This window comes from Hippocampus bargibanti, linkage group LG02 (genome assembly GCF_051943395.1).
Source record: "Hippocampus bargibanti isolate YZ-2025 linkage group LG02, ASM5194339v1, whole genome shotgun sequence".
NCBI classification, from domain to species: domain Eukaryota; kingdom Metazoa; phylum Chordata; class Actinopteri; order Syngnathiformes; family Syngnathidae; genus Hippocampus; species Hippocampus bargibanti.
In genome coordinates this window covers 6,905,977-6,927,819 of record NC_142735.1, presented here as the reverse complement: position 1 = coordinate 6,927,819, position 21,843 = coordinate 6,905,977, and the positions used below count along the sequence as shown (strand labels likewise).

General features: G+C 39.0%; 1 protein-coding gene across 1 annotated transcript in view; it reads right to left on the bottom strand.

Annotated features, from left to right (window-relative positions):
• Nucleotides 1-87: 87 nt before the first annotated feature.
• Nucleotides 88-21,843, bottom strand: part of pdgfrb (platelet-derived growth factor receptor, beta polypeptide) — a 44,068-nt gene continuing 22,312 nt past the window's right edge. The window contains exons 5-23 of the mRNA XM_089022810.1: nucleotides 20,872-21,002; nucleotides 19,611-19,776; nucleotides 18,295-18,475; nucleotides 15,406-15,521; nucleotides 14,268-14,391; nucleotides 13,979-14,190; nucleotides 11,832-11,926; nucleotides 11,602-11,734; nucleotides 10,486-10,590; nucleotides 10,194-10,304; nucleotides 9,190-9,346; nucleotides 8,941-9,107; nucleotides 8,019-8,131; nucleotides 7,791-7,913; nucleotides 6,997-7,108; nucleotides 5,824-5,923; nucleotides 5,635-5,740; nucleotides 3,354-3,604; nucleotides 88-1,489 (exon numbers count right to left, since the gene is read on the bottom strand). Coding sequence (XP_088878936.1) covers nucleotides 1,342-1,489; nucleotides 3,354-3,604; nucleotides 5,635-5,740; nucleotides 5,824-5,923; nucleotides 6,997-7,108; nucleotides 7,791-7,913; nucleotides 8,019-8,131; nucleotides 8,941-9,107; nucleotides 9,190-9,346; nucleotides 10,194-10,304; nucleotides 10,486-10,590; nucleotides 11,602-11,734; nucleotides 11,832-11,926; nucleotides 13,979-14,190; nucleotides 14,268-14,391; nucleotides 15,406-15,521; nucleotides 18,295-18,475; nucleotides 19,611-19,776; nucleotides 20,872-21,002 — 2,651 coding nt within the window. The 3' untranslated portion in view covers nucleotides 88-1,341. The remainder of the gene's footprint in view (nucleotides 1,490-3,353; nucleotides 3,605-5,634; nucleotides 5,741-5,823; nucleotides 5,924-6,996; nucleotides 7,109-7,790; nucleotides 7,914-8,018; nucleotides 8,132-8,940; nucleotides 9,108-9,189; nucleotides 9,347-10,193; nucleotides 10,305-10,485; nucleotides 10,591-11,601; nucleotides 11,735-11,831; nucleotides 11,927-13,978; nucleotides 14,191-14,267; nucleotides 14,392-15,405; nucleotides 15,522-18,294; nucleotides 18,476-19,610; nucleotides 19,777-20,871; nucleotides 21,003-21,843) is intronic.

The following is a 21,843-nucleotide window of genomic DNA, read 5'->3' as shown; positions in this document are numbered from 1 at the left end:
GGCTGCCTACGGGCTTATCCAGCTCTGCCAAGTGAGATGTTGAATAGCAAAAACACCACAAAAAAGACTCATATGCATGCACGGGAGTGTTTGTGCTGGTACATATTTATTTTCATGTTACAAAGAGTATACACAAGTTCAACGTCATGTTGAGCTTTGGTAGCTTAGCTTGTCGTTGTCAGACACAGTGGACAAAACGTCACATGTGTCACATTTGTGTCAGCGCACAGGAGCCCTTCATCGTAAGCAATCATATGTACAGTGAATAGACTGTACAAAACAAAGGCACACTTTTGTGCAAAGGCAGTGGCATGCTGTTTTTATTGTTCTCCTCGGTGTAACAACCTCACTGGCAGGCCCTAAATGTTATATGGCTATATGTATTTTATTTTGTATTTTCCCCCTTTTCTGTTCAAGTACACAATAAGTCAAATCAAAGGAAAGAATGGGATCAGACCTGCTGGCTAGCAGTGTCTCAAGTTCCTCCACAACCAATTTTTTTTACAGAGCGGGATTTGTCCATTAGGATGCCCAAAAACATATTTCTTGACTGAAAAATTAACATTCAGAAATAACCAAGATATATGTCTCAATACTTGGGACATTAAAATAGCCCAATTCAGTTTACCCCCGCATTTTAGTGTTAAGTTTAGCATTGCAATAAAATAATTCATGCCAGTGAGGAAATCCAAGTCAAATACCTTTTAACAGGGTGAACATTTCAAATGTACCTTGATCGTGAATACACAAACATATTCAACATAAAGTGCAAATCTGGTACAGACCTATGATGGAGGCATATACAGTACAGTACACTCAAACAGTATCTCAATTTCATGTGAAAGTCATTCAAAAGGAAAAAAATATTCATAGTGTTCTCAGCTTCTTCGACTAAAACCACCACTATTATTAGGGATATCAAAACAGTGCATTAAAAAACAATCAGTCGCCATATTCCAACATTTACATTGTGTGAGTTTCTTTATACAAGATATGGCAATCGAAGATCTGTACCGTTATGAATATGCACAAATACAATGCAGTACCGAGGAATATTGAAATAAATGTACCGTATTGCAGCGTTCTTAGAATGGAAAAAAAACATGCTGATTACAGATTAGGGGGAATCTCAGTGGTATTGAGTGTGAAAAAGGAAAAAGTAGATATAGACTAAGGACAGAATGTCTCAGATGTGCTTAGTGGAAATACACGGCTCCTTTTAGTCTCCATGATGCTACATACTACTTTAGTCATGTTCCTTTTTTACGGCCTGTTTAATAATAGGAGGAAAAAGTCCCCAAGTAAATGTTTTTTTCCTCTGATTTTTTTTCCTAAATGTGACTACAGAAAACTATCCTCTACCTCGGGCGTCTCTGATAACCCCAGCAGAGCATCTCTCTCGCTGGTCCTTTCTAGCCGGTCCTCTTCCGGGAGCGTAGCGGTCGTGTCCTGAGACACAGAGTCCGTCTCCACCTCTAGAGCGACGGAGCTGCAGACGGAGACAAAGTGACTTAGAGAGGTCTTTCCGCCAATCTGTTGGTCACGTCACACTACGTTTGTTGCTTTTTGCACTTCATGCATTATATCTCAGGCATTTGTCTTAAAAGCAAAACTCCATCGAATGCTTATTCAACTCACTCATGCACCCTCTAACTCGGTAACATATGATAAACTGTTCAATGTCGTAACCCATGTCCTTGAAAGAGTTCAATCTGAAAACAAAACAATTCTGATTCTGATTCTGAAAAAAAAAAAAAAAAAAAAAAAAAAACAGCGTGTTCTACCGGAAACAAATTCCTTGTGTGTTCTACATACTTGGCAATAAAGATGATTCTGATTCTGATAAAGATGATTCTGAATTGACATTGGAGTCAATCATACCATAACAAGTCACATTTTGTCTCTTTCTCTTCTGATTTAAATTTACCCAACTTGCCTTTATTCAGTCATAAAATCAACCCCACACATCCTTACCTTTTCCCAGCCATATTTTAGCAATGCTGTAAACGTTTATTCAACTGAGGTAATCATTACAAAGTAGACTTTCTTCCAGGCAGTTTCAGTCACTTTCAGACTGCAGTGATGATCGCAATGATTTCGGCTCCCGCTTTGTTCCAGCTGCAGCTGTTATAAAAGCGCTACATGATTCCCAACACAAACATGGGTGATTTTTTTTTGCAGCTGAATTAACTAATTCACTGCCAGACGATGTGCAAAAATGTATCCACTCCAGTGCCAGGGTTTTTGTCACTGTCACTCAAATTGCGGGACTCACAGAATATTGAGTTTTAGGACTATATCAACATTCAATGCAACGTAAGAAACCTGAGACTCTCTTCTTTCGTCAGAAAAAAAGAGTTAATTCCTAAATTATATAGGTCTGGAGTTATATATGCTTGAAATGAGGGCATCTGCTAAAGTACAATGCAATACATGCAGTTTGTTTTATGTATGTATCGCTTTAACAACAGCTGAAGCTTTAACTAAGCGCAAAGATGGAGAAAAGGGAAATGCTGCCCACTCATGGAAGGGAAAAACATTGCCAGAGGTCTTCCCAGCGCTTTATCGGCACCCCGGCAAGAAAAAACAAAACCCGAACAAATTCGGGAATGGTGCTCCATGTCATATTTTCAATTCCCGAATAAATTTGGGGATGGCACTGAATGAGTTAATTTTTTGACACCAATATTTTTAGATCAAATACTTTTTTCACTTGAATGTTGAATTTCAACGCTGAAGAAAATTAAATGTTGGGAATTTTTATGCCCCCCCCCCAAAGAATAATCCATGTTAGGAATTCGAATTGAAACTGGTGGCACAAATTTACTTCCGTAGACTACCAGCAACAGGAGGGGCTGGAGACCTATGACCTAAAGCAGTTCTCACATTTTGCGTTTCCAAATTTCAAATTGGATATCTTCCCTCCTGTCGATTGATTGACAGTCTGTTCAAACACGCCGTTTTATTTCACGAGCATGATAAAATGTAGACATGAATAAGGCTAAGTGTCAACGTTTAAAATTCGATTTGCGAGACAGCTTTATGATTTGTGGATTATATCATGATTTTACATTCGCCAACACCCTCCATTTTGACTGACATTTCTCTTCAGGGTTTATCTAACAAAAACATTAAACGACCCCCCCCAAGAGGCTGAATGATTTATTTGACCACCAAAGCCAATTGCCTTTGGCTTCACGTTCAGCTTTGTGATGAGAGTGACGTTCAACATACACAATTGTTCTCTTGTCTCAGCCTCACATCTGGATGTGGGGGTGGGGGATTGCGAGAAACAAAAATGCTGCATTTGGTGTACATGTGCAGGCAGACACTTTACGCCATTGGTCAACTACCTCGTAGGGCTTCCAGACTCCATGTCGGTGAACACGTCCTCCGGCTTGGGGTCCGGGATTGGTATGATGTAGTCGTTGTACGAGGGCAGGATCTCCTGCGAGGGAACCTCTGAGGGGTACGAGAGGGAGACGGGCGAGCGGGTGCCGAAAGCTGAGTTGGGTTCAGGAAAGGGCGTGGCGAGGTGTGGCTTTGTGCGGGCCACGGCTGGGTGGTCACTCTTCAGGAAGTTGTCACTGACTTGGCTGTATCTCTGTAGGAATGACACCGCTGAATGATTAGCTCCATTTTACTCACTTTTACTGCACATGCTGTTGTGTTCAAGGAAAGCGCTCTGTGCATTAAATCAATATCCTTCAAATTATTCTTCACGTTCTACGCCATACAGCCACAGATATGTTGACATTATTGTAGTTATTGCATCTGGTTATCTTCCGGCCACTGTTCTTTGGTAGAATTTTGTATGGTTGTCGTCGTGAAGGCTTCAAGTCTTTTTCTCAATTAACAACTACAGTTGAAGTAGATCAATAAATTGGCTTTCAAATTCATTTAGTCGTCTTTATATTAACACAGTTTATAACACCAAAATATTCACATATCGTAATACGGATAATTGTCCGTATACATATCGATGAACAGACGTTCCCCAACTTACGAACGAGGTACATTCCAAACGGTCGTTCATAAGGTGAATTTGTTCGTAAGTTGCCTCAGTGCTATATTTTGTATGGAATGTATGTTTAAGCAGTGTTTGAAATAACGTCTGCCCCGAGGCCCGGGGCGTACAACTTTTATGTCGGGCGTACAACTTTCAAAACATCTAGGCCTTGGTGGCCGACAACTTCTTCAAGAAAAAAAAAAAAAAACAAAAATAAAACACTATTTTCAAATCAAACGTTTGTTTTATTCAATAATGCATTGTCTTATTGTGTTTTAAGTTGTGAAAAATGGGGCAGGCAACTTTATGGCCGGGCAGACAACTCTGAAAAGTTGCCTGCTAACTTTTTGTCATGAGTTTCAGACACTGGTTTGAGGTTTATATAAGTATGTTTAAGGCTTGTATAAATAATGTGTCTTGGTTTGCACTGAAAAACATTTAATAAAATATATGCTCTATAAAGATATGTACATGTACAACTGGAGAGAATACTACATATGTAACGACAAAAGTGTTCGTAGTTACCGTTGTTCGTAACTCGAATGGTCGTAAGTAGGGGAGTGTCTGTATTGCATCTTTTGCATTTGTTTAAAAAAACAAAACACAAAGAGAACCTTAAAAAGGGACATGTACCAGTACTCTCTTTCTTTAGACTAAAAAGGACAATTTTCACATTGTGGTAGGATAACTGCATGTTACACTGCACTAATTCATAACTGCATGCCACGCCACAACCGTCACAGCACTGTACTGTACCATTGATCAATTTAATGTATTTCTGCTCAACGACCCCGCACATAGTCACACAGCTGTCAATGTACAGTCTCTCGATACTCAGAAGTCATGTTCTTGTTCATCATAGTTGCTGGAGACAAAAAAAAATCCTTGCCTGTTTTACATATGTGACCAATAAAGATGATTATCATATAGTGACAAAATTTGACGTGTTAATGTTGAGCCCTATACTATAGTACAACAGTAGTTGCAAGCAGACGACACCTACTGCCGTGTTTCTTAATGAGTATTAGGAAGTTGTCTTAATTGCACACAGAAATGGCATATACCGTAGTATAGACCATCTTAAAGGTACACTGTAACAGTTATATCTGCACTGTTAGCGCATTCACTGCTAGATGATGTGCAAAAATGTGTCCACTCTAGTGTCAGGGTTTTTGTCATTTTCACTCAAATTCCAGGATCCACAGAATATTGAGTTTTACGACAACATAAACATTCAATGCAGCTTAAGATACCTTAGACTCTACTTTCATCAGAAAAAAGTTAATTAAAAGTTATACGGGTCTGGAGTAATATAAGGTGCAAGTGGGGGCGACATTAACAAAGGCAAATGCTGCCCCCTCGTGGGAGGTCTGACCAGCGCTTCATCACCCCCCACCCCGCAAGAAAAAAACTTACAAATTCGGGAATGGTGCTCCAGATCATAGTTTCAATTTCCGAATAATGGCAGTGAATGAGTTAACCGTTTTCGACCAGCTGGTATGCAATTAAACCTTACTTGTAAAGTATGTATGTAAAGTCATCTGAACATTCATTGATATGTAACTCGTACACTTTCTCTGCCCAATAGAATGACTAGTTTCAAATGAATTCATTAATGAAAATACCTTTTTATAGCTTTCAGTCAGCATGCTGCCCATACTATAAACGAGGAAAGAGAATTCAGGTCTCTTCTCAAACTTCTCGTCCCAGCACTTTTTCATGATTTCAAAGCTGAAATGTAAACAAAGCAATGTGTGTTTTTTTACTCCTGGTTTCCAATTTGTTATCAACACCGAGGCAATGGTGAAACTTACACTTCATCAGAGGCCTGTGCAGGTTTGCCCATTCTGTAGCCTCTCTTCAGGGCAGTGTAGAACATCTCATTCATTGGCAGATCAGGGTATGGAGTTCCCCCTGCGTAGAGTGTGAAAATTGCTGAAGAAATGAGCCAAACCCCTCTCAAAAAAACAGCAAAAGTATCAAGAATAACGAAACCAGTGTTAATTTCCAGCTAGGAGAGTTTCATTGATTTGAAGAAAGGGAGGCAACATTAGGTTACCACGTCATAGGGGCTCAGCTCAGTTCATGTGTAATGCCTCAGAGGGCTTTATCATCACATGCTACAAACTAATCAGGAAACTGTCTTATTTATTTCACACTCATTTCCATATTCCATGCAAAAAGCTTCTTTAAAAAAAGTACCGGTAAACATAAACAAGATGACTATATCCAATGGAAGTCGGTGCTCATTTTAAAGTCCAACCAATAGAATCATCTGTATGGGAAAATATTAACAGCCACATTTGGCATCGTTGCTCTCCTTTTAAGATCACATATGCTTAATGCGCCATTCTCTGTGTTGAATAGAGAGTGATATTTTTAAATATGCATATACAGTAGCTCATGTTGGTAATTTTTTTTTTGCATTGGCTGAGCTTCTTAGCATCACATTGATGCAAATTTTTCTGACATTAAAAATAAACACCACTTGAAACCACAATACCAATGATAAACATGACATAATACATGTATGACAGTCATTTGTATGGGCAGATTTAAAAAAATGTGTTTTGTATTATCTCATTTTACAGTGAGTGGCTACTTGATTTGGTGACAAAATAGCAATTAATTGAAATGTTACTTGGTAGGAGGGCTATGATAAATGATAAGTGGCAGCGGAGGAATGTAATTAATGAAGTCAATTGTAATCTATTTACAGTGGCCTTTTCCATACAGAAATCATCTCATCAGTAATCAGTCATTTACTCAAGGTAACTGTGGTAAGCAATAAAATACCTGACAGGCAATTAAATAGCCTCTTCAAATGATTCACTATTGGCTCTCAAATGTAAAACGGAACAAACATGAGCAGATCAGTGCTGTTCAGCATTTAGAGTACAATTTGCTCCTTTATTTAGCTGTCAAAAAACAACCCCCCCCCCTCCCTCATGATTGATTGAGTATGAAAAATGTGTCTTTGGACTTACCCAATGTGAAAATCTCCCAAAGAAGAATTCCATAGGACCACACATCGCTCAAGGTCGTGTAAAGATTGTGGAAAATGCTTTCTGGTGCCATCCACTTGAGGGGCAGGAACGTCTAAATGGATTCAAACAAAAGAAATGGATAAAAATAGCGTTGCAAAATGGAATTTAAAAAAAGAGGTTATTTAAGGGCCATGCGCTGTGTAATTCAGCAACTATTTGTTTGGTTGGTGATTCAAGAACACTTTCTTCCAAATCAGTTTGTAAGCAGATTCTGTAAGCTCTACTGATAATATAATAAATAATGAAAAAATATACACACATAAAAATGTATATAAAATATACAACATAATATAAAATATATAAAAATAATATACAAATAATATACAAATAATATTAAAATATGTATATAATTTAACTCATTCACTTCCAGACGTGAAAAAATGTGGCCACTCCAGTGCCAGGGTTTTTGTCATTGTCACTTGAATTCCAGGACCCATAAAAAATAGCTTTAGGACTATAATATAATAAGATAATAAAATCGTATTTGACCCCTATTGCATTTAAGAGTCACAATGTGCATCATGTGGTCATAAAGGTTATTGGAGCAATTTTGGAGAGAGTATTAGAGACCACTCAATACAACTGAGGTGTGGAGAAGAACATCAATGCAGGCACAGGCACTGCTTTCTAAAACATGGTAGAGAAAAAAAAAAATCTGTATAAAAGGTGATTGACTGGCAACTACAAACAGTTGAGTGTACAGCAATATTTTTCCATCGATGTCCTGTACTTACGCTGCCTTTCGAAATGTAGTTGGAGTCGTGCATGATGTCTCTGGCTAGTCCAAAGTCACAGATCTTCACCAGTTTGCCCTCACATATCAACACATTCCTGGCAGCGAGGTCACGATGAACACACTGCATAGGAAGAATTGTCATCCCCGCCCGCCAGAAAAGAAACAATATAATCAGATTGAATCAATGCTAGCAATATCTATCCACCATGTCAACGCAATGTCTTACATTCTTGGAGGCCAGGAACTCCATGCCCTTTGCCACTTGGAAGCTAAAACCCAGCAGGTCATCATAGGTGAGTGTGGACGAGTCACTGATGACCAGGTCCAGTCTTCCGCCAACTAGATCATATGACACAAGAGAAGGTAAATGGATACACTTGACCAAGAGTGAAGGATGAAAATAAAAGATAAAAAGATAAAAGATAGTGCAGCAGTCGTGTGTGTGTGTGTGTGTGTGTGTGTGTGTGTGTGTGTGTGTGTGTGTGTGTGTGTGTGTGTGTGTGCGTGTGCGCGCGTGTGTGTGTGTGTGTGTGTGTGTGTGTGTGTGTGTCAGTGGTGTATATGATAATGTTTCAATTGCTTATGTGAGTGAATAAAATTGTGTTAGGATGTATGAGCATGCTGTGTTTGTTGTTGTGGGAGTGCTTCAGTTGTGAAAAATATCAGTATACATGTGAAAGGCGCACCCCCAATGAATGTTGTATTTTCAAACTTTTTCCATATATAAGGGGCACCAGACTATATGGCGCACATTCAATGAATGCAAAAAGTTTCCAAATATAAGATAGAAATATATAAAAGCTTTCCAAATGAAAGGCACACCACAGAATAAGGCGCTGCAGTAGAGGCTGGGGTTATGCACGACTTCTTCTACAAGGGGAAATGGAGTCGGAAAATACAGTAATCCCTTCTTATTCCTTAGGATGTAAATGTTAAAAATCAGGAAAAGAAAAAAAGTGTAAAAACATTTCCATTAACTAAATAAAATGTAAACAAATATCCCTGCTTCAAACGCGAGTCCTTCACATGCGCATGCCTCTATTTGTCTTTAGATGCCACGTGATCAGCTTCACCGCACATGGGATAAAGCAGTGAAAATGAATTTGTGTAAACATAAGGCGGAAGACCACACGTGTCCCCAGTCAGACCTTGTTCCTGGTAAAGGTCCTGCTGGTAGGTGGACTCATATGGAGATGGCTGAATGTCAGCGTACTTGATGGAATCCATCTGCTCCTGCATGGGAACATAGACGGAGGGCTCGTCTTTGCTCATGTCAATGTAGCCTCCGTCGCTCTCGCTTGAAAATGACACGTAGCTGCGGGGAGACAACCACATTGTCAGGGTTCCAATCCCACCGCATGTCACGTATGATGTGGAAAAATAAGTTCCTTGCTCACCCTTTGCCTTGACTAAGCGGACTGCTTGCCCTGGAGATCAGGTAGTCTTCCTCTGGGGTCTTCTCGGCAAAGTACTGCAAGAAGTTGTGCTTGTTTCTGTGCAAGTAGTCCACTAAGTCACCGTAGCGACAGTATTCAGTCACCAGGTACAGGGGACCTGTTTGGTCGATCAAAGAGAGAAGGAAACGATCAGATCAGATCAGATGCTTCTGGACTACGGCGTAGATTATTTGAATATTAAAAAACGTGACCTTTCCTCTGAATTTATTTGATAAATAATAATAATAATAATACATTTTATTTATAAGTGTTTAGCAAATCTTTTTGAACAATCAAGCTGATATTCTATAAATTATACAGGTTCTTAACTCATTCACTGCCAGATGTGCAAACATGTGTCCACTCCAGTGCCAGGGTTTTTGTCATTTTCACTCAAATTCCAGGACTCACAGAATATTGAGTTTTAAGACCACATAAACATTCAATGCGGCGTAAGAAACCTTAAACTCTCTTCTTTCATCAGAAACAAAGACTTAATTCCTAAATTATATGGGTCTGGAGTAATATGAGATGACAGTAGGTGAAGTCTCAATTTTTCATTCATTGGTGTGAAATATGAACTCAGTTTCCTCTCTGAGCAGACGTAAAAAATGCATAAATAAATAAAAGGCAGAACAAATTGTGGTTAAATCAAACAACAGAAAAAAAAAACATGAAATAGCAAAAGATATAGACAAGCATGCATTGCTTTGTTCTCGGTTCCTCACAAATTGAACATTTTTTTTCCCGCAATCATTTTCCTGTTTGAGGAATGTAATACAATGGGACCGTACCAATTTTAATTCTGCAGCCGAATGGCAAAACAAAGTCCTTTCACAAAAGTATAAACTCATGGAGTATTTGTATTTGTGTCTGTTTGCCTATTTGTCTCCGAGTCACACTGCTAAAAAAAGTGAGCCGGTCCAGCATTAAATTTGCCCGTCGAGGTTCAACATTCAGCCCACCATGTTTAGTGCAGGCCCCCAGTAAGTTGACAACGTTGAGATGAGGACCCAGATGACTCATAATCTTCAGCTCTGACATCAAGGCTTGAGTCTCGCTCTTTCTGGCTGTTGCTGAATGAATAAAGATAATATTTGACATGTCAGCTTCGTATTTGCGGCCAGCACAGTGAAAAAAAAAAAATCACACCGCTCAATTGCTAGCTGGCCAAAAGTTAAAGTGGACCGGCAAACAAAGGCAAGGTCAGTCAAGAGCGGCCGCTCTTTGTGGGACGACACATTGATACTTTCTTACATTTAAGCATTTTCACGGCCACTTTTGTGCGGGACTGGGAATGAGCGAGACCATATGCAGTGGCTTCCACAACCCTGCCAAAAGCTCCTGATCCGAGCGTGCGACCTGAAACACAAAGAAAGGACCACTGCCACCAAAGACAATAAAATACTGTAATATAGTAAATTTGTTGGCAAACTGTATAGATCGCATATTAGAGACCTATTCCAATATTACATATCGATCTCACTTTTGTATCATGTGCTTAGCATACACAGCATATAAATTACACAGATTCTAAAATGGCAGTCATGTACAATAATAGTCTTGAAAAATTAACGCCAATGCCGGATAAAACGGGAGGAATATGCAATGGTCACACACAAAGGCTGAGGCTCAGAATCAAGGCCCTGGCCACAAGCCCAAGTTATTATTATTATTATTATTATTATTATTATTATTATTATTATTATTATTATTAGTAGTAGTAGTAGTAGTAGTAGTAGTAGTAGTAGTAGTAGTAGTAGTAGTAGTAGTACTAGGATTTGTAGTAGGAGTAGTAGTAGTACTAGTCGTATTATACTGACATTGATATTATTATTATTATTATTATTATTATTATTATTATTAGTAGTAGTAGTAGTAGTAGTAGTAGTAGTAGTAGTAGTAGTACAGTAGTAGTATTTTATTAACACTTATATTAGTATATTTATTATTTTTATTATTATTAGTAGTAGTAGTAGTAGTCGTAGTAGTAGTAGTAGTCATATTTTATTGACACTGATATTATTATTATTATTATTATTATTATTATTATTATTATTATTATTATTATTATTATTATTATTATTATTATTATTATTATTATACAAAGACTGATAGTAATATTATTTTTTTTTTTTTTAGGCATGAGCCACTGTTATGATGTTGTATACTCCTTTGTGGTGGATGCTTGTAAAACTTTGATTGATTAATTGAAAATGACCAGGCAGCATATTTTTTGAAAGGCAATGACATGAAAAACACCTTTTATTGGTTTTTGAACTAAATGATGAGTGTGAAAATGAGTGATTAGTGAATATTGATATCATATAAAATTACTTTCAAGTCTATTTTAGTAGAAAAGCAGATACTCACCCAGCACCAGGTTGTCTCTCGGCATCTCCCAGGTGAGGTCATAGGGCAAGTGGATGGGGTCTACGTAGATGTACTCGTGACCGTCCTGACTCACAGACTCGATGACCTTCCAGCGGATCTCGTAACGAGGTTTCTAACCACGCACATATGCGTACAAACGGCCGTGTGACTGACTTTGCAGTGACATGTGACTCGGCACAGGATGGTGCCGGAGGTTGCGTCTGTCTCACCTTCCTCCATACGGCGATCAAGATGACGATGGACAGGATAATGATGATCACTAAGGCGAGGACAGCTGCCAGTACTGCCACCTGGGAGAAGAGCGCTGCAACGCACAAGGCAAACAAGACATGAACACGAGCTCACACGTAAGCAACAGTTATTCCACAGTCCAATGATATACTGAATCGTCTACACGCTAAGCTCTAAGACAATTTAGCAAGTCAATGGCGAGCCGCACGTTTTACAACTAGGCCTTCAGTAGTGCTATAGCTGAATCAATTAAATTAATCAATTAAACCCTAAATAAATCAAAGAAATTTTAAATACAATGAGTATGCAACCTTTAGTGCAGCTACTGCTGCACAAAACCGGGATAGATGGAGGACATTGATTCGCTGTGGCGACCCCTGAGGGGAAAAGCCGAAAGGAAAAGAAGAGTGCAGCTACTGCTGCGACTGCGACTCTATCTATATGAGTTACTTCCGAGTTGAGTGAACGCTGGCGCGTGTGGCTGCCGCTACTCACCCACAGAAAAGCTTATCCTGTGACTGTAAAGTTTTGAAAGGCGCTTATAAATTAAATGTATTATTATTATTATTATTATTATTATTATTATTATTATTATTATTATTATTATTATTATTATATACAAAGTGTGGTATGATTTACTTTACTATAAGTCCACTAAAGGGTACCGTTAGCCAGGAAATAAGGCCAGCGAGAAGGCCATGGTGTCGCCAACTCAAAATCTGTTTGGTTAAAGACACAATTTAATCCACACTTTTTAATGCGACAGGGCCCGTAGAACTGATTGTGAAGTCGTCCAGGTAGATTGCTTATCCTGGTAACAAATAATGGCTGAAATGTGATTGCTTAAAAGCTTAAATACGAAAACACACACTGTATCTGGAATCAGCGCAATAGGGGAAAGCAATGAAAGGTAACTGAAGGACAATTTGGAATTATTTTATAAGAATTCATGGACACAATATAATTAACATCAATCTGTGATTCAGATATTTTTAGGCCAGCAGAGAAGGCCTAGCAGGCCCTTACGGCCCATCACTGATACAAGTAGAGCGACTCTGAGAATATATAGTGATGTTAAATGTACTACATGTTACAAGTTAGCTATAATTGTTAGCTATAGTTAGCTATAATTGTGCACTAGTTAATTAGTGTATAACTAATGAAATGCTAGGTGTTCGTTTACAAAGATGTTTGTATGTAACTAGTAATAATAGCATATAGTTGTCAACAACTGGTATTTTTATGTTCGAAGTTAGGAATCGAGCTCTTGTCGTTAACCAATACAATTTTGTTATATCACTCGTCGGGCTGGTAGAATGCAATTGTCAACACATGCAAACCTTGGACCGAGTGAGTATTTTAGAAATGGAAAGCTAAGGAATGTTCGTGCAAGGAAGAAATATGATGACATACAGTATTTATTCCCCAGATATTTACGACTCAAAGTCCAAAATCAGGTCAGGTCTTACTATTTGATGAATCTGACTATGAGTCGCTGAAACATAAACTTTGCTTCAATTAATCTTATGAACTGAAGCTTTTACTAACAAGCTGACAAATCTTGGCTTAGTTTACCGCAGGTTTGGTTTTCCTGAATTTATTATGGAAAAGTAAGCGAAGTGGACTTTACCAAATTGATATAAAAATAAGTCGCAGAGAGACTACAGTACTGTGCGGGGGGCCTCACAATTCAAGCGGTCATTTTAACATGACAGAACTGTAAACATAGGACAGATTCAGTATGTGCATTAGCAATGACATTATTTAGGGATATTTCACTGTAAGTGCTCCCGCCTAGAAGTTTACATGACATGATTGTTGCGTGTTCCACATTTTTGGAAATTAATGGCGTGTATGATTAAGTCCTGGGAATTTCACTGTTATCAATACAATTAGAAATATGGATCTGTTTTACATATATCTTAACCTTATTAGGTTGGCAAGTAAGGTGCTAATTTTGGACAAGAGGCAGGGACTCCTTGAGCTGGCCGCCAGGGATTTAAACCTGGAGCTCCCATATGTGAGGCAGACTTGCTAACCGCCAAAACCCCCAAGCTCTACAGAGCCAGTTGAAATTACAAAAACAAGGTTCACACGACATCCCTAGCTTCTTTAAGACACTTACTGCTGGACACCAGTTTGACATCCCTCCTGTCCACCTTCCCCGGCTGGTTGCTGGTCTCGCAACGAACTGTGACCTGCTGCGGCTTGTGGAAGGTCAGACGACTCCACACCTGACTGGTTTTACGGCTCTCGCTGTGGGTGATGTTAGTGTGGATACTCAGCGTCTCTGCTTCAGGTGCCAGCGGTTGCCATATTGTGGTCTTGTTATCACATCTGTGGAACAACATAAGCTTACACTGGATGCCAAACAACCTGATTTGTTCCCTCACGGTCATTGCTTGGTGACTTACTTGAGCATGCTGTTGCAGCTGTACCAATGTATGGTCGGGGTCGGGACGCCCTCAGCTATACAGGTCACAAGGTGTCTCTTCCCAGGAAGGTGGTGGTCAGTCAGGTCTTTAATCTGAGAGGGAACTACATACACACGCAGATATTGGCACATATTTAGTCAGCTTGACTCTTAATAGCATTTCTCTAGGCTTCCATGGGGCGTATTGTACTGTATATGGATAATTTTTTTGTCCAGTCAAATATCAGCCTCCATCTTCAGCTTTGTCAATTTGATCGATAACTTGGAATACTGGCCACATAACTTGACTTTTAACTACATTCGCAATGGGACTGTTGCTTTAACCAAGCAGATTCCAAATTTGCCTTCATCGTTGTTAGTACTTGGGCCCTCAATAATGTCACCATTTTTCCATTGTTTCATTAGTTTATCAGAGCTAAATTCAAGCCATTTTAATACAATTAAATGTTCCTCTAGCCATCTGCACACATTAAAACAGCCAATAACAGCCATTAACTCTCTAAACGGTAACCCAAATGTGCACTGTGTAGTGCCTCCATTTCTCTCCATTTATTTGATGATACTATTGCAGCGTGTTCCACCGGAGACAAATTCCCTGTGTTCTACATACTTGGAAATATAGATGATTCTGATTCTGATAAAATAACATCGGCCAACAGCAAATTTTAATCTGAGATGGTTGCATGTGTCTTTGCTTTATTTTCTAACATAGCAGTGTTCTTTCGACCATTTCTTTTCTTTTCATTTCCTATAAATCATAATACAGATGTTTCAGAAATAAAAATATCCCACCCATCGCTGAACCCAACCATCCATAAATACTACAAAGCTATTAGAACATTAGTCATTTGTGCATCGTTGTTTTTCTTTTACAGTATTATTATGATGATGAACATTACAAATTGTCCCAATGTATGAGTCTGAGTGTGAATGGTCATTTGTTTCTGTGTGCCCTGTGACTGACTGACAAATGGTTCAGGGTGTCCCCTGCCTAATACCCGGAGACAGCTGGGATAGGCTCCAGCAACCCCCACGAATCTAGTGTGTATAATGCGGTTGGGAAAAGTGTTGTTCCTGTGGAATGGATTGTCTCAAATGGCCTTTTGAAAGAATCTCACCTTGAACTTCCAGGTCAAAAGTCACTTCCTTGGTGTCATCTCCATTGGTGACCCGGGCTTTGTAGAGCCCTCTCTGCTCCGTCCTCACCCGCACCAGTGTGAGGATGCTGACATATCTGAAAGGAATGCGTAATCAGTTCAACAGGACCATTTCGGAAGAACCTTGTCTCTTCATGAGATGATATTGCAAATTAATTTGCAGGTAAACACGCATCACTTTTGCATAACAACATTTAACCAAATAATTAATAAGCAGATAGTGTGATGTCAGCTGGCGTGTCAATGAGAGCATTGACAGGATGATGATTTTGTTTTGTTTTTCCACCACCACCACTGACTAGATCACAGTAATGCAGTGCTCTCTGCTGGTTACAATGTGAAGTGTGGGCATCAGTTGTCAGTAAATGTCACAGAGAATACGTGATTTGAGTCAAATCATTTGACACATTAAAATGGCAACACTTTAGAATTGGTACACAATCAGGGTTTACCCAATACGACTGCTTTATTTGACAATTACGGTGGTATTATGGTATCAATGCCGTTCTGTTAAATGCCCTCAACTCCATCGCGCCATTAAGATTTCAAACTCGTCCTAAGAGGCTTACTCTGTGGTTTGCAGATGAAATCCACACACTTAAACAATCACATAGGAAGCTTCAGCTCAAATAGCGTGCAGTTAACATTGACGTGTTATATCAGGCGTCGTACAAAAGCTTCTGAAACTACAAAGAAGCTCTCATTTTAGCCAAAAATACCGGCCATAAATTTCCCAGAAATGTCTGCATTTTTTTCCACGCAGTGGAAATGCTAACGCGACTGCAATAACCTGTGGTTGCTGTCGTGGCGTGGGCTAGCTCGAGCAGTCGCCCTTTAAGATCCGGTCAGGTGCTTTCAATTTAAAAGCATCGCAGCTATTACCACAATTGCTCCCATTGAGTCGCGATATAATGCAATTTCTTTACGGAGAAGACTCAGCTCATTGGCAACGATTTTTAAGCACATTGTTCCTAAAATCCATTTAGGCCTACTGATGTCAGAATCAAGTCTGATAATTGACTGACAACCTTCTGAAAATAAAACAAAACCTAATCTCTTAAAAGCCTTAAAAAAGCAGTTTGTGCTTCAAAAGTAGTTTCTGGACTCCATTACTCGCATGAACTCATTAAAACTTGTTAAATAACTGAAAACCTTCCATCTTAGATTTCAATATCATTCTCCACTCTGTGCTCTGTACCAGCAGCTTTTACGACCACTGTTATTCTTCCAACTCATGATTTCAGTACAGCCGCTGAGAATGGATTTTAACTTCTTCACTCTCGATTTTCTGGCCGACCACTCCTCTGAGATGGCCTTTGCAAAATAACTTTTTCTGTTCATTGTGAATCAGCGTAATGCCATTTCAACATCAATGATCCATTTTTATTGGTTGTTATTTTCTTCTCAGCTACCTTTGATTACATCCAATTTCTACTGTAATTAGTAATTGTAACTAGATGAAGCAGATAGTTTAACAGTGCATATACAGGTACTACTCAGAACTGAAAATATTGTGAAAATGTTCATTTATTTAAGTAATTCAACTTAAAAGGTGAAATGAATTTATTCTTCTTCTTCTTATCTCATTTTCCGTACCGCTTATTCCTCATTAGGGTCGCGGGGGTTGCTGGAGCCTATCTCAGCTGTCTTCGGGCACGAGGCGGGGGACACCCTGAATTGGTTGCCAGCCAATCGCAGGGCACACAAAGACGTACAACAGTCACTCTCACACTCACACCTAGGGACAATTTGGAGTGGCCAATCTGCCTGTCATTCATGTTTTTGGAGTGTGGGAGGAAACCGGAGGACCCGGAGAAAACCCACGCGAGTCCGAGGAGAGCTCCACACAGGGAGGCCGGACCAGGACGCGAACCGGCGACCTCTGCACTGTGAAGCCGGTGTGCTAACCACTCGACTACCGGGCCTCCTCCTCCTCCTCCTCCTCCTTCTTCTTCTTCTTCTTCTTCTTCTTCTTCTTCTTCTTCTTCTTCTTATTATTATTATTATTATATTTTTTTAGACTCATACCTTGCAGGATATGTCAAGCTTTTATTTGTTAGAATTTTGATTACTATGGCTTAAAGCCTATGAAAATGACAAAACCACAGTCTAAAAAAAAACACATGTAATAAACAGAAAAAATAGTTTAAATTAATGAACTTTTTCACAATATTCAAATTTTCTGAGTAGTACCTTGTGACTGTAAAGCGTCCTTGAGAGTTTTGAAAAGCGCTCATAAATGAAATGTATGTACTATTACTATTACTATTACTATTACTATTACTATTACTATTACTATTACTATTATTATTATTATTATTATTATTATTATTATTATTATTATTGTACCTGCTGCTATAAATGCAACACAATGAGCCATGAATACGGCGGGTAAGTGTGAATGTGGATAAATTAAGTATATGATCACCTCGAATTCTTTATATCTATACTTTTTGTGATTTTTTTTTCTTAGTTTGGTGTTGTGCCATGTTTCTTTTTGCCTCCAAAAAGTTGGGAAGGAATCAAATGTGGTCACAAATGCTAAAGATTGTTTGCATTCAGATTCATTTAATTCTATGCAGATTTCAATCACTGTTGATTGAGAATACCCATGTTTGGACTTTGTCATGTTTTGTCATCTGTTCCTCACCAACTCCATCAATTACGGAATCCCTCTACTGATTACTAAGACTTTTGTTTATAGTTCCTGTGTTATGGTTGTGGGGTGATCCCATCTATCTTCAAAGGATGTTGTGTCTCACTCTGCCTTATCTTCTGTTGACTGACAAGAGCTAGTTGTCTCTGGAGACTCTTCTTCCATTAAGTGCTGCTTAATGGTTGTGGTCATACCTGATTTCGTGCTCTTGTCTGTTCATGATGATTTTGTCTCCTTTGATGGCAGTGCCATCTTTGCTCCAGCTGACCTGAGGGGAAGGGTAGGCCTCCACTTCCACCTTCAACTCAACGTTCTCCTGCAGCTGGGCCCAAATATGTTGATTCTCAGTCGGGTATAAGGCCACGAAGCCTCGTTCTGAGAGAAGGAGTTTCCAAAATCATTAGCCACACAATGTTTAAAAGGAGAAGTCATTCACATGGACCTAAATTACTACCTCGAGTATGTTTAGCTGACTTCCCTGGAAGTAAAGACTGAGGTAGGGCATACAGTACACCAATTCTCTTTTCCATGGAAAAAATAATAAAGACTGGTAGCACCGTGAAGGTTTGAGTCATTTGAAGATTTCTTAAACATGGCACACCTAACTGCAGATAGAATAAGCAACTACCAAAGCCCAGAAGTTGGGAAACCTATAAAATTGAATGCAGTGGGTCCTGAGGAGCTCCTGACAAAGGATTTAGGAGCATACACAATGAACGCTGAGCAGAAAGCCAATAGGCTGGCCTAGTGCAAATAAAAGAAGAAAGAAAAAAATGAAGTAGACTGCCCTAGCCGCTCCAACGATTTCAATTTAAGAGTAAGTAGGCCAAAGTGTGTGAGAATGTTTATATTTTGAAGGATGTTAGCATTATTCAGTGAATGTACTTGTGCCTGAATACAAGAGTCTTTATGTTTGGCTTTTTTCCATTCACAAGTTAAATATGGCAACATATTATTATAAAAAGCAACACTGTAAATATACTAAGACTGCTTGTATTTTTGTTTTTTGTTTTGGTAAGAGAGAGTATTATTATTATTATTATTATTATTATTATTATTATTATTATTTTACAATAATAAATAAATAACAATAAAAGCAAAACAAAATACACAAAATGAAGTTAAATACTGTATAAAGACAGAAAAATGCATTACATAACTGATGTACTGTATTTCATATCGTTGAATGGCAAGTACTGTATTTAGTTTCCTAAAAGTGCAGTTGAAAAATGTGACATGTTTTATCACATTTGTGTTCACTTGGAGTCAGCTTCTCTTTTAAAATGTATTGTATACGTTACGGGCACACATACAGTCTCAAAGATTTATTTCACACTTTCACTTTTTTGCTAAGTTCAATAAATACAGTAGATATTATTCTTTCTACAAAAACCTTCTTCCTTGGCTTAACTTGCATAACCTTCACATAATAAGCAGTCTCCTAGGTTAGTAAACCACAATAACAACGTGGCCTGAGTGAGTTTATTATTCGTGTGTGTGTCTGTCTGACCGAGCACTGTGATGTTGACACTGGCATCGGCCGTTTGGTCCTGAACCCCCTCATGAACATGGCAAACATAGTTTCCGCTGTGGGCCACCGTGGCATGAGGGAAGATGAGGCAGGATCTCATATTCATGGCTGACAGGACATCTGTTAGAGGTTCCACATCAGCAGCCTGGGGGAGACATTTATTCCATTCAGTGGTGAAACAAAAGCACCCGTGGGGTCACTCTCAGATGGGGAATATTGGCATCAAGGATTACGGTAAACCACAGATCTAATATTTAATTGTTTTAATCTTGCAAGAGTATCTGTACTCCGTATATACTTGAGTAGATGACCAGATACTATTGTAGAAAGTGGTCTACAAAGTAGGATGAATGTAAGTCAATACAGTGGTGGACCGTCAAGGCCTGCAAATCCTTCTCTTCTGGCCTAAAAATATCTGAATCACAGACTTATGTTAATTATATTTTACTATATTTTGTCTGTAAATTCCTTTTAAATAGTTCCAAATTGTCTTCCAGCTTCTTTTAAATACTTTCCCCCTGTTGTGCCACTTCCAGATGTGTGTTTTTGTATTCAAGCATTTCACCAATCACATTTCAGTCATCATTTGTTACCAGGGTAAAAAATCTACCTGAACGCCTTCACAATCAGTTCTGCGGAACCTGTCGCATCAAATGTGTCGATCAAACTGTTGCTCGAACCAATCAGATTTTGAGTTGGCAACCCAAAAGGGGTACTAGTGCCTTCTTGCAGGCGCTGGTTAATGTCAGTTTTCCCAAACTATAATTGGCTAGTCACTGGTTTAGTCTTAGGTTGTGAAAACTGCTTTGATCACAAGCCACTTGTGACAATAGCATACTGGCCAGAGCTAGCACACTGTATCGGTCGCGAGCTGCATAAGCAAATATATTGTGTTGATTTAATAGTAGTTTTGTCAGTCCACAATGGCTGAAGGAGGAGAAGAAATGGATTTGGTTGCAGATTTACTGTTGAAAATATTTTCCAGACGGACTTTTCAAGAAAAAATGGACATCATTGATTCAGATGTTGCACTACTGAAGGCTAGCGATGATATCCACGGACCGCCACTAACTAAATATACCTAAAAACAGTACTTCAGTATTGCACCGCGATAGCAGATGTGTTACGGAGGTGTGTTTCCACATCTTGATACGATTTGGGCTGTGTTATGAGGTCTTGAGAGTGATGACCACGAAAGGGAATGATGAACAAAAACGCCTTCTTCTCCCCTCCTACTCACCTCCTTGTTGGGGAGGTCCCATGAAAAAAAGACCAGCTGCGCTCCGTGCACAGTGCAGTTAATTGTTAGCGGCTCACCCTGCTTCAACACTGTCTGTGAGGCGTTGATGTAGGCGTCGATAGCCTCTGGGACTGAAGAGGGAAGTGATGAGACCAAGATTCAATTAAGTTAACAGCCACAACATCAGATAAAACTGCAGTCAATGTTCAATGATGAAACAAAAAAAGATAAAGCCAGAGTAAACTCAAGATTATCCTGTTAAATTGTGATTGTCACTGAAATATTTATTAAGGTCTGGTTGTGTATATGTTGCAAATCACAATGATCAATTTTGATATGTAGTGTTGTAAATTAAAAGTCATGGGCAAGGCGACGTAGATCCGGCCACCCTGTGTGGAGCTTGCATGTTTTCCCTGCACTTGTGTGGGTTTTTTTCTGGGTATTCTACATTCCCAAAAATATTCTTGCCAGGTTATCTGAAGTCAACAGTCTCAAAATTGGGTCTTAAACTGGACAGTGACTTTAAACTTGACCGATAAATTTCCGCTGTTGTTAAATCCAGCTTCTTTCATTTTAGGCAGCTGATTAAAATAAAACCTTTCCTTTCTCACGAGCACCAGAATGCTGCTGCTCACCTCTTGACTGGTACTCGTAAGAGGGAGCACATAACTCCGACTCTGGCATTGCTTCACTGGTTCCCGATACATTTTAAAATTAAGTTCAATATCTTATTATTTCTTTTCAAATCTTTAAATGGCTTTGTGACTGCTTTATTTCTGGTATATAATAGTTGTACATTTTAAGCGCTTTGTTACAGTTTCAGCTGTTGTTAAAGCGCTCTGAAAATGTTTCTTCATCTGTACTTCTTTGAAGGTGTTGGACGTTTCGCTCCTCATTCGAAAATCTTTGTCAGCGAACTAAAGTTGTACTGGTAGCTCTGGCCCTAAAAATTTATATCCCTAATGGACAGAG